Below are 16,925 nucleotides of genomic sequence, written 5' to 3'. Positions count from 1 at the left end.
GATAGTTAACGACAACAAAAACTCAAATATAATGATTCCGCCATCAGCTGCGCGTCGAATTTAAATAAAGACACGTTGAAGTCTTTTGTTTCATATGGCACGATACACTAGACATGAAATACAAAAGGGATATTACATAATAGAAAAGTTATATTTTAAACAAAATTAGGAAAACGCTATATTTGAAAATCGGCAAATCAAAATTTAGAAATGATATTTAAAACAACGATAGCCTGTAGTTGTATATCACGTCCTAAAACAGAAGCAAAATACGAATACCCTTTAATAAAGAAGTATCGCATGATATACCTCTCATTCTTCTGATTTCCATACGTAAACTGAGCAAGCTAGCGACACTTACGGCTGTCTGTTTTAATGAGCACGGAAACAGCACGATGTCGCTTACCTCGCTATTCAGGAAGCAAAATATGAGGGCGACGAAGAATCCCTGTAATGGAAAATAGATAATGTAACATATTCATGATTTGTTGATGGTGGTTACGTTACGCCTATGGATAACGAGGACCGGTACGGTTAGGTACACATACATTGTACATGTACATCCGTGTGCCAGTTAACTATACCGTCAGTGTCACAAGTGGTCACATTTACGATGTATAGAACCACTGTCTTATAGAACAGAAGTTAGTGACATAACAAAACAGCATATGTTTCACTGCTTCCGATGCATTAATAAATAAAGGATTTTAATGGTGTCCCGATGTAGGCCATATGCATTTAACAGTATGGCAGATTATCAATATGTTTAGCTAGTGCGAAGCTATTATCTAAAATATATCAATTGTGTAGTAATTGCCATAATGAATGTTGCAAAGGTGTACTAAAACAACTATGTAAACAGCCGTCGCTTCACCTGATCTTGAAACTGAAAATCTACGCAGTGAATACAAAGTACCGCTCTGATTGGACAACACTAAAAGTTATATGTTCATATGTTAAGATATAAATTTACTGCTCAGAAGATGAAGTTTGTATCAAAAAGACATTCCTGATGTTACACTGTCTAAAATGTCAAAATTGTTTTTGAAAATTATATTGAATACAACATACATCATGAAGAATGAAAAAGACAACTTTACCTGTAAATTGTTACAAAATAATGAGAACCGCTCGTACTCTAGTCCGGCCTGTTTGTTAACTGGGATTCTGTATATTGTAACAAATAGCTGTACTCCAAACAGCGGGATCAGCACGAACGTGGCCTTTACGGCTTTCCTGTTAAACACAAGAAACCAGTGTGGGTTTAAAGATCTCTGACAATTATAGGGAAAATTCCTACTTTTACATACTACAACTGATTACAAAGTCGCCTGAACAAATTTGACCCATATTACTGCCAAAAGTACGGCACAATACTAGCATCGGGTTATAAGAATGACACTTTACAATCCTGTAGAAGATCCAATTCTTACAAAGGCTACAAAAAAGATTATTTAGATGTTCAACTCAAAAAGAATACCGGAAAAATAAGCAAACAATACTTTATTAGTACAATTACAAGTATGATGATAAAACCTTTCTGGGAAATAGTGCGAAATGCAATACTTAAGAATGGACAAGAAAGAGTCATGTTGAGAGAAGAACGTAGCACACTCCCAAGTAATTGCACATTTAGTATCATAAATCTTTTGATATCATGAATAACCATTCGCAGAATTCATCTTCTCATTTTTCATTTTTCGCATACGTAGTTACATCAATGAAATTGAGAAAGTGTCTTTGCACTCCTTAAATAAAATATAACTCTTCTATTTTCGAATATGTCCTACGTTTTGACATTTTACAGAATTGGGTGGAAGTGGGAACATAATTTAGATATACAATCCCCAGGAAACAGCTTCCAACTAGGATTGAGATAGAACTGTTTATCTCATAAACAATAACTTCCATTTATACTTAGCCAAGGTCAACACCGAAAAGTAACGGATATTTAATTGATAAACCTCCATACATTTACAGAAACAATAATGTCCGAAAAGGAACAACCAGTTGAAACGTGACTTTGTTTGCAGACACACCTAACGATTGACCTAAAATCAAATCCGGACAGGCATTGTCTGGACTGATCGGGCTGGAATTTGGAATGGAGAAACTAACTTAAGGCAATCATCCGGCATGTTAAATTAAATAACATTGAGGGGCGTTTATCGACTAATCAAATCAATGAGGAACACAAAGCCTCATAAAATATGCGTGGATTCCATTCATTTTTCAAACTTTAGTCCCGCTTGCCAGCGGACCTCACATTTTGATGTTTTTGTCTGGAATGTGTCGCCAAGTAAAAATAAAAATAAATACCTGTAGCATATTTCAATATGTACGCCACGAATGTTGCCATGATAAAAGAAATATACCCCGTGTATGTTTGACCGAATGCAATTGATATTTTAGGAAGTTCTTTTCTCTTACCCGTCAGCCAATCAAAATAACATGTACCTGTAATAATACACGCACGGATTCTTTTAATCAACGAACGTAGCCTCAGGTTTGGCCGACATTCATTATTATTTAGAGATCAGAAAATCACAATCAAGTATCAACAATATAAGTACGTAGACTGCGCATTTTATTTAAGCAAATACATATTTCTTATTGATTGGATTCTATAAAATTATTTTTATTGTCCGGTTACCTAAAGTACATGTTTATTTATTGAATAAGTACAGAATCTGCTAACGTAGTCCCAAGTTTGGCTGTTTTGAGTATACCGTTGAGAGAGTAAATACGGCCAATCAGAATCTAGAAAGTTAAGCATGACAAGATAAATATGAAAAAATATATAAATTTTACAAATAGTAGACCAAATTTTTTTTACACTCTATATTCAGTGTAATCATACACTTTGTATCTTAATATTTGTAATACTTTCCTATGTTTTTGCTTCATTTCTTTTGTGTTCAAGTGTTAACTATAGACGCATCACACCTCATATGAGTCTTAATTACTTATCCAAACGCGTTGGAATGTTCGCGTTGTAATTCTTTTAACTGTTCGCGATTTTAAAACTGTCAAGTTGACAATGGTTGTGAAATCTATATATTCTATATTCTTATAATCTGTATGATTTATTTATACGTGCTCGCGTCAGGAATCCCAGGCTTATTTTGAAAGTAATCCTGTTTCCAAGGCATTCTTATTTTCAAAATCGTTTTGACAATACAACATTGATGGATTATTTCCTTTCATTTATTCGTATGGAAAAAGACAAAATATTTAATGTTCTGCAATTTGTTTTGTAACGAAATCAACTTTAGATATTTATTGATCGAATTGTTGCAATTCAATCATGAACGATGAATACGTGTAAATCCCAATAAAGTCCACCAGGAAAATGTAGGTCCACTCTGGAATTTATAAATATATTTAAGGCCGGCGTATTTTCAAAGACGGCTTATTGTCGCCATATGTTAACCCGCAAGGAAATCTAAACTTTCTGTCAATGCGGGCTTATTTTCAAATCAGACTTATTATCATGATTTTAGGGAATTATGACAATAGAACACATAACCACCTACCGGAAGTTGCTTGGTTCGTTAGGGTGAGACTGCAGTTGTGTGAGAAGGATCCGCAATATGTTACATAAAAATATAAAATTTACCTGCAAGTAAAGGAAAATACTATATACATGAATGAGCTTCATTCCACGAAAATAAACAGTCGTGTGTTACATGTTCGTCCAATGAGATTTTTGGCCTTTTAAGTTGAATACGACCATTGTTGTATATTATCCTGTTTTTTAAGTCTGTATCACAAAATGTTTCCTTTTCACAAACGTGTGGGCGTTATCGATCCCTACCATCACCAAATTACCAGATCCCAACAATTAAACATTGCGTTAAAGCACTGCCATGATATACTGACCACTGGGATATATACAGTAGATATATTATGTGTTTTGCCTCGTGTTATTGTGATCTAATCCTGCACTGACCTATAGCTTAATCACATAAGGATAGACAAGACATAAAGAGTAACCATAGACAAGAGTCGTGCGTCTCGTCATTATCATTAATTCGCTCACTGGACTTGGTCAGACAATGTTTCTAGACAAGCAGAGAATGAACATCATACTTAACAAAATATCATACGTCTCTTTTAGAATTACTGGTCAGTTTCTTTTGCCATGATCGTATGCAAATTGACGTATATTAACGTCGGGTGCAAACAATCACATTTATGGCATACACATACCAGTATTACTGTATCATGTTTCGTTTTAATTTTGACCTACAAGGATATAGAACATGAACAACTCCATTTCTACATAGCTATTCAAGAATAAACTAACCTGTGAAGGACTGTTACACGTGGTATAGATAATTCAAATATTGGTTTAATATTATATACATTTATATGTGCCACAAGATGACGGCTACACATCTCGGTCAAAAGAATGGGTTACATTAGTAGTTGGCGATGTAGGAAAATAAATGCACCAAGTGTAGATTATATACGATAGAAATATCCAACCCTTGGGTACCTAATTTAGGTTTAGCCCAAATATTATTTACCCTCGGGCGGAATATCTCTATCCTGCACATAACCATCTGATAGAGTAATAGAAGCTTACACTTGTATTTGTTAAGGTTTCACTACTACCAATGACTTTCGGCTGAAATCCTAGACAGCTTGTTGAAATGATCGATAGGTTTGGTATTTGCTTACCCATACTTACAGCCATGGCAGAAAACATGCACTGTTTCTCTGAATGTTTTATATATCATGACCTTCAGACTTCTAGAAGAAAAGGACAGGCACTATTTGTGACGTTTTTCCTAGGGGGCATCGTCGGAATGGACTACATGATTGAAAAGGATGTCGTCGGTAGAAATGGTAAAGCCGCTGACATTTAACGTCCATTCCGATTAGGATTTACATTATAGCTACGATTTAAGGAGACAACAGTATGGCGCGATTATCACCAGCAGGCTTCATTTTTTACGAATAATTTAACTGTTTATCGTGAACAAACTAAAATATTGGCATGTCAAACATCGAAATGCCAACACTACTAAATAGTCGATATACATATTTTGCAAAAAATGCTGACGGCAATGGCATGTATGGTGGAAATAAACCTGGAATGGTACAATCGGGCCCAATTAACCATCTTTGTGTTCTTGAAATCCATAATGGTACATAGGGGAGCACTGACCACAGAAAATGTTCCGTTTCAGATTTAATACACATGGCCATCTCTAGTTTATCGGTTAGATTTATGTACGCTCACCGTAGCGTGCTTGGCACATCTAGTTAACCGCACGATTTATGTACCACTCAGGGCCTCAAATCATACCCGACTTGTATCTTATCGTTTACATTTGTCTGGTAAAATGAGTGAGTCTATGAACCCCATAGACGTTAAGGGTGTATGATGTACTTCATCAGAAATGATTTAGACATATATGAGTTTGAATACATCTATTCCATAACTTTTTTTTCCTAAGAATAAGTCATCATAACTGAAAATTTGTCTTTAGAGGATACGTAAGATAACATTTAAAAAGCATTCCATTACTAACGATCATGTTTTAGAGATGTCTTTTTAATGTCATTGTTACCTTTTTGATTAAAAACTCTTTTTCAAACTAGATTGAAAAGCAACGGCATTTTTTCTTTTGTTAGCCCAATAGAGACTGAGAATGCGAATTCAATATACTTCGTAAAATATTTCTTACCCAAATTCTTTGTTATGTGAGTGTAGAGACAAAAGACTAGAGAACACCCGAAATTGTTTTTGCATTTTGGTAAAGATATTATCGTTTAAATAAATTTAATATTTAATATTTTATATTGTTATGTGCTATACCACTAGAAAGCTTATGTATTGATTGCCCTTTTTGAATGACACATCATTTAAACATAAATATCGTATATTGACACTAACTTGATGTTATTTAATCTTTAATCGAGTTCGATACGTTGTTATGTGGACCTGATAGAGTGAATTTGACCGAAGGCTACAGTTAGAACATGGATAAGCCAATAATAATCAAGGAGAGCCAGACCAAATGTAATATTATGAGATATGAATCTGCTTTCTTTCACAATCATATTTCACTTGTAATTTGGTATTACTCATTTACCAAAACTATCACTTTTAACTGCAGACATAGACGTGCTTAAAATTGTTGTTTGAACTTTGTGTTTTCGAAACGGAGAGAGATAATACGATGGTTTTTGTTAATAAATGACTCAAATGGTTAAATTAAATACCGTTATCAACCAAATGTGTTGTTCGTTAAAGTGAAATGTTATTATTTCCATCCTCAGAATAAAGGGAGACAGAATGTATAAGTTTGTTTCTCTTTCGTTTCTTCTTCGTCTTTTTATAAGTTGGCAATCTTTTGAAATGCATTTATCTGGCAATGAAGGTATACAATGCACTGCTATTAGATAACTGTGACTTCGAACTCAGGTCAATTTGCAAATTAGCAAATTAGTGTAAGATATCCAGCGAAGCCGTTTCCTAGCATTACGGTTTTAACCCTTTCACCACTGTAGACCATGATGGACTCAACCAGATCAATACGTGGTGGAGTTTACTAAATTTACATAGGGGTGAAAGGGTTAATCATTAACCTGAAGTATACAACCATTTGCCGAAGAAGGCGGTTAATACGTTTTGAAAAGGTCACGATAAACATCCTCTCCAAGTCAAAGGTCAAAATCTAAATTAAAAAGCTGCAAGGGCTGTAAAGTTTTAACCTTTTAGGACATTTTTATATGATTTAAATGATACCTCCATCACACATAAATGATGTGCAATACACTTTATTTCGGTTGTCGGTACATCCACGTCCACGTCAATGCCAAATAAGGAGAATACAAACATGAATATGGGCTTAAAAGGGGAGACATATGCTCTATTTTCCGAAACAAATATCTTTTCTTGTATAAAATAGTCTAAATTATTTTTACTAAGATGGCTGAAATATCTCCCTTGATAGAAATACTGTGTTCATGTATGTTACATCTTTTCGATAAAATGGATAATGGTTTACTTACCAACCCTTTAGGAGCAATTTATATTGATACAACTTTAATGATCCTCATAACACGCAATAGCTAAGCACAACAGCAACTATCAGTATTTAGGCAAGATGGAGACCGTGTTAACATTGAAATATACAATATGGACATTGACTTTCACCTGAATGCTCATGTAAAAGTAAGGCTAGAGTCAAAAGATATACCCTAACGTCTTACAATTATTTTTTGAAAGTCCTTATAACGGTTTGTAAATTATCCATTCCATTTGTAATTCCAATCCAAGAACATCAGCAGTCATATAATTCAATTACGTGTACTTTTCACACTATTATCAAACTATATGTTGTAATTATAAATAGTTCATTGATATCATCAGATTTGTCATGTAATTTTAGCAAACATTTGCGTCGTGTTAGTTCGTGGCTGTAAATTGCATTTACATTTGAATGGAATAATAAGCTTATTGATGAACATTCCATCCATACTTTTTTCCTCGGGAAAAAACGTAGGCAAAAAAAATACTTACAATGAGACAGGTTAAATTAGGGGCATAAAATATCCATTCTTTATCTTCATAGCTAGTAGACCAGCAACTGAAATATACCAGAAATATGTGCATGGATAAAACAAAAAATACGATTAATATAATCACAAATCATGAATTAGTGTAGTTTTATAAGAGACACTGTTGAATGTGCTTATCTAGGACATTTTGTGTCCAGAATCAAAAACGTTAAGAACATTATTAAGCTGTAACTGCAGTGTTTTGCTGATGTCATTCAGAAAAAAACTCTTGCTAATATATCGGGAACATTTAGGTGATATGATTTAATTTTAGGTTACTATCGGTTCCTGTTTTACTAAAGTTAGAGATAAGCAATCAATGTTGTCAGCACACTGTTGAGGCTCGACTTCCGGAGCCCACATACATACTTACTACTGGAGGTAGCGTCGGCATATTTATCATCTGTCAGGATCAAATTGTACATTACAACTAGTATCTCTAGGAATATCTGTCCCACTAAATTGTGTTTTTCCTGTACAGTTACCTCCCCTAGATCCAAAGTCCAGGGCTCGAATCCCGGTTTAGCCCCGCTGAAGGATTTTAACATTCAGAATACTGTTGCTGTTTATATTTGATTTATTTCATCTTTATCATGTCACATTAAAATCCCGCAGGGTATGATGTTTTTATCATAATTATGTACCAAAGCTATAATAACGCCAAAACAAACACTGTCCAACACTTAGCTACATTTTCTGTGTTGTTGAGAGGGAATCTTAAAGGAAGAGATCTCAGGTTTTGAGTGAATGACTATCACGCGAAATATAACCGACATAAATAGCAGACAGGAACTTAAATAAAATACACAATGTAAACAAAATTATTAGTTTATTGAAAGTATAAAAATACTTTACTTTGACGATAGATGGAATTGAATGAAATTTCGATGATTAAGTTACGTTTATTATAAACGTATGAGTCAGAATTTAATCATGGCAGTCCTTACATCGTTGCACAGTGAAACTGTCTACAGTAATATAATTATAACCGTTAACTAAACTGATAAGGACATTTAATCGACAGACATTTTAATCAAAAGATAAATAAGATCTATATCTAATAGAAAGTACAATTATCGTTCTATTTATATTTTCAATTTATGTTTTGAGCCAAATAACTTCATTTCATGCGTGTTGTCTGTCCATAATTTAGAAAGTATACCAATATCGTAATCCAACATTGTAAAATTAATATATATTGATTTTAAAATGTCTCTTAACGAAATCAAAAATAAATGCATGATGTAAATACTACTTGATTGTTTCTGAAAAACTTAAACGAACCTAAATCGTCAAATGCAAGATTTACACGACATATCAGATGAATGCATCCTTCATCGTTGAGTTTCTGGTACAGAAGACCACATTTGATACATGTAGCTGTTCATAAATATGAAAGCAAATCGCGGACGAACTTAACCAACTGAGGCTGTAAGCGTATTGAAACAACTATTTTCTTTAAGAACAAACCAGCAGACAGGAACAGCAAGAACAAGCCGAGATGGCATGGTACACTGTATTTCAAAATTATTCAGTGTATATTCCATTATTTGCTACACAAATTATTATATACGTGTTAAATGAAAAACAATAGACAGTCTCACCTTTCGTTGGCATATATACCGCGAATTATAGCGTAGATAGTGGATGAGAGGAGGGGAATACCTGCATAAAAATAATAGCATAATAATCATAGCATAATACATATTAAATGACACCAATTTAATTGTTTAGTTTTCAGTACACAATCAGTAACAAAATAGCTGTTCAAACAGTCTTTTGATGTGAATGGGTGTGTTACTAGTAAATATTGGATTTTTTTTAAAGAATGCACAATATCAACAAATCAATAGCGAAGTTAAAAGTATCAAAAATCATAGTTATTGTGAAGTGTGGTGGATAACATGGAGAAGTGGTTAGTATATGATGGGTGCAGAATGTCGGCAAATATAAAACAAATATATTGTCTGTTTTTCATGTGAACGATGATCAACAATAAGTTAAATTTAATTTGTAAAACCACACAAGCCGTGTCTATCTGACATCACTCTAGTATAGCTTTGGCTGAGTGTTTTATCTTACTGTTGAAATTGATAAAAGAAGGAATGGAGAAAATCCTGTTCATATCGATTAGAATGTATCACCGTAATAATAACAGGATTCCTCATTCCAGTTGACGCTCGCAGCAAACACATTGCTCGGCTGTCTTATCAAACTATCCCCGGTAGTAAAGTGTCCACATCCGGATGTATTTAGGGTACATCTTGATTCGTTTGAGTGGTGTCTGTAATATTTCTAAGAAATAATTCCGACGGCACTGTATATGGAACGAACATATATAGAAAAGGTGTCCTTAATAGTAATGATAAGATACAGTGTTATTGAAATCAACGACAGGAATCAGAATGTACGGCATGGAAATACTGCAAACACACATCATTTAAAGCTATTCTTTCTTCAGTGCTTTTCGCATTTCAGGTATTGCTCTAAATCATTAAAGTGCAATTCAAGCCTCTGTTTATAATGTCCTATTGCATATAGGTTGGATCCACTGATTAATCAATGCTTAATTCTCTTCGACTTAAATAATGCACTTAAATTTGAGTGCGCTAAAAGGAAGCACGTTTAAAATAATAATTTCAAGAATTTATCTTGCATTGTACCAGGAATATAATTTGTGCAGAGAAGACACACAAATTGTTATTTTCACGGAAAAGAAACGTCCTGTACATACACGAAAAAGAAGGAAAATTATGCATTGTCTAAACAGACGGGAAGACAACATGATTTGTTACGTAATGAGATCAACTGTAAATGAATTAAACAAAGAATGTTTTTACTTTTTTGGCTTCTTTCTTTCAAAATTAAAAAAAAAATCTTTCTCTTTCGCTCTCTAATTTTGAATACTTCCACGATATTATATACAACATAAACCAAAAACGGCGACAGCACTCGGTTTTGAGTATGGCTTCGTTTTGTTGTGTTGTGTTTGGTGTCCTTTTCTATGTACTATGTTCTATGTGTAGCATCCAAGGTGTATGCATGTATGTTGAAGGCGGTAGTGATGTCTGTCAGTTGAATAATACTATTAATGCGATTATCAGTGTCTTAATTAAACAGTCAATGTGTATGTGTATCGTCCTTTAATTCATACATGAAATGTCAACAATATTTTTGTTCCCGTAGCAACGTCGACATGTGCATTTTTTAACTTCCATATACATGTATACTGTTTCTCTTAGCAATTATTGAAATTAAGGATAGATGTAAACATGCATGGCCATGTTTCTATAGACAATGGATATCTAATAGTGGTTCTAAATTGCTTAGCGACGGTCCATTACTTTTATATAAACAAATATATTGCGACTGGTAAGAGATTTCCCCACCGCTTGTTTTGTTTCTTGTATTATAGGGGAAATGCATTTCGTCTAAAACCATGATAAGAACTCGACGAAAAGTCATGTCACTTTCCTGTCATTAAACTAATCCATATACCAGTTGAACTATGCGAGCTAAACTTAATATATATACTAACAACGCATTACGTAATCTGAATATTGAAATAAAAAACAAATACGAATAATGCTTTTTATCAGTGACAACAGTACGATGATAGAAGTCATACTGGCAACCGATGTTTTATCAGTGACAACAGTACGGTGATAGAAGTCATACTAGCAACCGATGTTTTATCAGTGACAACAGTACGGTGATATAAGTCATACTAGCAACCGATGTTTTATCAGTGACAACAGTACGGTGATATAAGTCATACTAGCAACCGATGTTTTATCAGTGACAACAGTACGGTGATATAAGTCATACTAGCAACCGATGTTTTATCAGTGACAACAGTACGGTGATATAAGTCATACTAGCAACCGATGTTTTATCAGTGACAACAGTACGGTGATATAAGTCATACTAGCAACCGATGTTTTATCAGTGACAACAGTACGGTGATATAAGTCATACTAGCAACCGATGTTTTATCAGTGACAACAGTACGGTGATATAAGTCATACTAGCAACCGATGTTTTATCAGTGACAACAGTACGGTGATATAAGTCATACTAGCAACCGATGTTATCAGCAATTGATAGTTGATTGACGATATTCGTGCACTATAAAAAACAATTGCTGCAACGTTTTTAATAAAACAACAGAACAAGACCTAATAAATGTGTAATCAGAGATCTTTAGTATTACATAAATAAGTGTGATATGCTTGGCACGGAAGATGGGAGTCGCCTACAGCGATTGATGCACAACATGCAACGCCACGGAGCGGACGCTGGTCGATTTATGGGATGCTAAATACTGGTACATTCAATTAATTAGTCTAGACCTGTGGAGCCTTACACACTAACAACTTGGAGCATTACGTGTACAAATAGTAGGTTTTATTATCGTAATGGAACCATACGACACGCATCGACCCACAGACGGTTGACATATCAAACACTTATAAATGAAACTGAATAAGCGGCCTAAACTATGCTACTTTCGATTTTTTTAAACATGAATGCGTATTTATGCATTAAAGCTTCACTCCTAAAAGGCTATTGTTCCGTTTCATGGCTTAAAGAGATTTTGTTTTTGAAGAGTTTGTTGCCCTGTAATTATTTTCTGACATTTAATCTGCGCAGCTTCATTATCTCTTTAGTTTTTACATGTCCTGCACGATAAAAGAGTTCTTCGATCAGACTCCATTACAGCCTCGTGCGGAATTCTACAATTTCTACAAAGATTATGATTAAGCTCTTGAAATTAACAGAAAATCAAGGATTATTTGTTTTCATTAACTACAGTTACACAATTACTCTTTGGAAAATACGGGATCAGCAAAATAAACAAGAACAGATCAGAGCAGAACTAGAAATGTTTTGTTTTCTAACATGTTTATGTATTGTCGTAATACAGGAATGACTACAAGATTGACATATTAAATTTAATGAAGAATAAAATCAGCAGGAATTCAAGGAAAGCTAAGAGTTCATATTAAATTTAATGAAGAATAAAATCAGCAGGAATTCAAGGAAAGCTAAGAGTTCTTGAGCACAGATGGAAATTTCAAATTCACCTCCGAAAATTGGAATGCGTATTTATTTACTTGAAAGTGAAACACCAATAAAGCCAGCCCTAGAGATAGCCAACACATTTTAAATAGACGGGTTGTATTGATAAGTTGTTAGTATTGTATAGTTTCTCGCAGGTGTCCATTTGACAGATATGCAGTGTTCATAAAGTGGTTGGCTATGAGGCAGGTTTCACTAAATCTCACTTGGAACATATCATTTTCGGATGACATATTGTTGTTTTGTTGGTAATTGTGAGCGATTTTTACACATTTACTATTCTACAATTGCTCGCAATCGCTGATGCGCAACTGTTTATTTCCTGTGCACGTATCGTACTCACGTGTGCGCGCGCCTTCTCCATTACTGTAATCTCGTTACGTAGCTATTGTGCTGAGCTCCAGCATATATGTTTCCACACGTAACGAAATTACGTGTGGTCGGATTCGCCTATAATCGTTAGCCTTGAAAATAACTTTGCTACATCTAAACATGCAGTGTTTTTTTGTGCGTGTTGTCGTAATTTGCTCTATAAACAGAAGTGATTCTAATCTGCTCACGAAACATATTATCAGGCACGGTCGATTATCCTCGTCAATGACATATTCAAAAATCCTATTTTCACATTAGCAGTACAGCTATATTTCAAGCGTATCATTGTTCCGCGAAGTCCTTGATTGCGTCGGATATGCAAGGCCATTATTCTGTCGATAATAAGAAACGGTGGCAGATAGAGTGTGACCAAATTTCTATCTAATCAGCAGTCCCAGTTATAGTTCTGGAGGTACGGACGTGTGCAATCACTGGGCTACTCTACAAGACTAGCTTGTGAAAACGTTATGATTTCAGATGCTACCTTGTCGTCGGTTTTGTAGAGATGCTATGAATACTTTCATGCTGTTGATTGTTAAGCAGGAATAATATGGCAAATGTCTTTCATCCTTTTGCTATATATAAATTACATCTGTCAGTTAATATTTTTTTTAATTTCCTCATAGGATTTATTTTGCATTTACGGATATTCAAATCATATTTAAAACGAAACTGCGATTTCACACAAAGAGCGTCACTGATATTGATGAAACAAACCTATTGTATATATAAGACATCGTAACAGTATGCTTTGTAGTTGTAAGATTAACAGAAATGTCGTGTAGCCTTAGCGTGCGTACGCGAGTGTTGTTCATAGATAATAAAACATGCCTTTTTCCATATCACACTCATTATCAACCCGAGACTCCAATTTCAGCCCGAGGGCTGTTATTGGTCGAGGGTTGATACTGGATGTGATATGGAAAAAGGCATGTTTTATTTTGTTTATTCCATACCTACTAATAAAATGCGGATAGATCTTTCATCTTATGATCTATTTTCTTTTGAAATTTTAAAAAACGAAAAAATTCCAAAAGGGGTGTGATACGGGTTTTGCGGGCTGATACGGGTTTTGGGGTGTGATACGGCGGGGGCTGATCCGGGTTTTGGGGTGTGTTACGGCGAGGGCTGATACGGGTTTTGAGGTATGATACGGCGAGGGCTGATACGGGTTTTGGGGGGTGATACGGCGACGGCTGATACGGGTTTTGGGGTGTGTTACGGCGAGGGGTGATACGGGTTTTGGGGTGTGATACGGCGACGGCTGATACGGGGTTTGGGGTGTGTTACGGCGAGGGCTGATACGGGTTTTGAGGTATGATACGGCGAGGGCTGATACGGGTTTTGGAGTGTGATACGGCGGGGGCTGATATGGGTTTTGGGGTGTGTTACGGCGAGGGCTGATACGGGTTTTGGGGTGTGTTACGGCGAGGGCTGATACGGGTTTTGAGGTATGATACGGCGAGGGCTTATACGGGTTTTGGAGTGTGATACGGTGGGGGCTGATATGGGTTTTGGGGTGTGATACGGCGAGGGCTGATATGGGTTAGAGCAATTTTGACGTATCGCATATACAAAAAACCACCGTATTTATTTGTAAGTATGCAATACAACGTAATATGATCAAACCTCACATGGTGTGCGTTAGGATGTGACCATGTCTGTGTTGTTGTGTCTGTGTGACAATGTGCTAACGACTTATTTCTAACATACAAACAAACACGTGTCAATAAATAAGACTACCAACGCCAGCGGCTTGGTTAGAAAGGTGTTATAAATGGACCATTTACATCGCTATTGTGGGTCTCGAAACAACTTAATCACATCTTTAAGAAGCATCTGCCAAAACTTTGCATGTGAAATATTGGGTGGGGTGAAGGATGATACACTTCCTAAAAAAACTCACCCCAGCCCGTCAGGTAAAGCGTGACCAGAGATCGTGGAGGGGAAAATGCATCACTCATCAATCGATGAAGGTAGAATCCCTCACAGAACATCCACGTAAAGCTTGTGCACTTGAAGTAGATCATAAAAAAAGAGAGCAGCTTGCAGCCCACCTGTGGAAATAATACAGAAAACCGTGCAGTTATGACGAGTAAAATAAAATACTATAGTACATGTTCAGAACTGATTTAGAAGGAGTTTGTCACTACTTCAGTGTAGCCCTTTATCAGTATTGTCATAATTTATAATGTCTTCCTGAACATTATAGCATCATACATGTATATGTTTTCAAATCTAATTTAATGGGCATGTTGGTTTGTCTGCTTTACTACAAATGTGTACTACAATATGTGTATTTACCATGTATATTTTTTTTCTATAAAATCGGTGATTTGTATCAACATCATGAACGAGTCTGTCTTGTGTTTGAACGACAGAAACGAATTCAGCAAAAAATGTCAAGACTTTAAGTAGCAAATACTTTAAGATTTCATGAGCATTAACATCAACCTTCATATCACACAAGGGAATACAATCTTGTACGATGAGATAATGATCTTCATCAATCCGATTCTTTCAGCGATGTGTTGTAAAGTTGTCCGTCTGCAGCCAACTTCTATCGGAGAAATCAGGATACCGAATGTTCTGCGACATGTAAACGGCGATAGATTTGGGACGGAATAATGTACATGTAGCTATCGAAAGGGTAAGATAACGATCGGAAAATCGAAATTGTCATGCTTTCGATTGGTTTTAAAAAGTAAGTAGCAGATGTGATGACAAGTTACCAACAAATCTCTTCTCCTTGTATTCATGAATGGAAGCGAGTGAAGTCTAATATTACACGCAACATCGTCACGCATAGCGTGAAAACTATATGACTTGGGGGAATTAACATAGTGAAATCTTGCAAAAGTGCAAAGCAACTGTTTCAACAACTGATTCTAAATTCAATACATCCCACTGATTGCCTTTGCGATAATACAGTGGTAGAAATTCTCAGTAAATCCGTGCAGTTTAACCTATCGATTCAGTAAGCGATCACGCTATTTCCTTTAGTGTTATACAATGATACCCAGATAGCTGTACTAATATAATATATTTTGAATATCAAGCCACGACGATAACACAACTAGCCTTACAGAGGCGAATTAAGTGGGGACCAGGGGAACAGGCAGCCCCTCGATTCATCGCTAAATCATTTAACTTTTTTTGAACACAGTGAACCTCGAGGGCATATAATGAAAATTGACAATGTCGTCTCAGAATGCAGACTTCTTCTTTCTTAAATCCTTAAATTTCTTAAATTTCGCCACTAAGCAACTTTGAGTATCACGGTAGTTGGAACATCATTAACACGCCGTTTATGAAACTTTGATTGGGCACACTTTGCACAAGGATGAATGAAGGACGCCAATATTTATTAAATTAATGACGTTTGACAATTCACCGCTCTCATCCAACCTCAGTTATATTGAACTTAAATACTACCGGTATGCATTCATGGACAAAATCTTGTTTAATTTAAAAACAAATATCGTTCTTTTTCGAGATACCCCATTCGAAATATATATGATCTTAAATGCAAGATAACGATTTGTTACACAAATAAAACACAGGACATCCGAACCCTTATTATGTACTTATCAGTTTTCCCCATATCGAATTTATTATTACAAGAGGCCAGTTGGCCTTGTATTTGCCATCTGTCTTTTTTGGAAATGGTTCTCTTATTTTATGCTGAACTCTTCTCGGTATTTACCTTCCGTATTTTGACTACGTGTCATCGCACAAATTCACTAATTTTTGGTCTCGAAAGAAAAGTGTTTCCAGGTCAGTGAGAGAACTCCAGTAATGTAACTTTTTCAATAAAAGAAATTATCATCATCATTGCCTTTTCAGAATTCACAGTGCATGTACATTTATCAGGTTCATTTGGTCCTTTCTAA

At 35.3% G+C, this 16,925-nt stretch overlaps 1 protein-coding gene across 1 annotated transcript in view; it reads right to left on the bottom strand.

Moving 5' to 3' along the window:
• LOC110442538 (calcitonin receptor-like) overlaps positions 1–16,925 on the bottom strand; it is an 82,440-nt gene that overhangs the window by 3,128 nt on the left and 62,387 nt on the right. The window contains exons 6-11 of the mRNA XM_021486192.1: positions 14,939–15,089; positions 9,183–9,243; positions 7,541–7,607; positions 3,537–3,619; positions 1,101–1,236; positions 407–448 (exon numbers count right to left, since the gene is read on the bottom strand). Coding sequence (XP_021341867.1) covers positions 407–448; positions 1,101–1,236; positions 3,537–3,619; positions 7,541–7,607; positions 9,183–9,243; positions 14,939–15,089 — 540 coding nt within the window. The remainder of the gene's footprint in view (positions 1–406; positions 449–1,100; positions 1,237–3,536; positions 3,620–7,540; positions 7,608–9,182; positions 9,244–14,938; positions 15,090–16,925) is intronic.

Source organism: Mizuhopecten yessoensis, unplaced genomic scaffold (assembly GCF_002113885.1).
Source record: "Mizuhopecten yessoensis strain PY_sf001 unplaced genomic scaffold, ASM211388v2 scaffold716277, whole genome shotgun sequence".
In the NCBI taxonomy this organism is placed as follows: Eukaryota; Metazoa; Mollusca; class Bivalvia; order Pectinida; family Pectinidae; genus Mizuhopecten; species Mizuhopecten yessoensis.
Note: the sequence above shows the minus strand (reverse complement) of the source record. Positions and strands in the feature narration are given on the sequence as shown.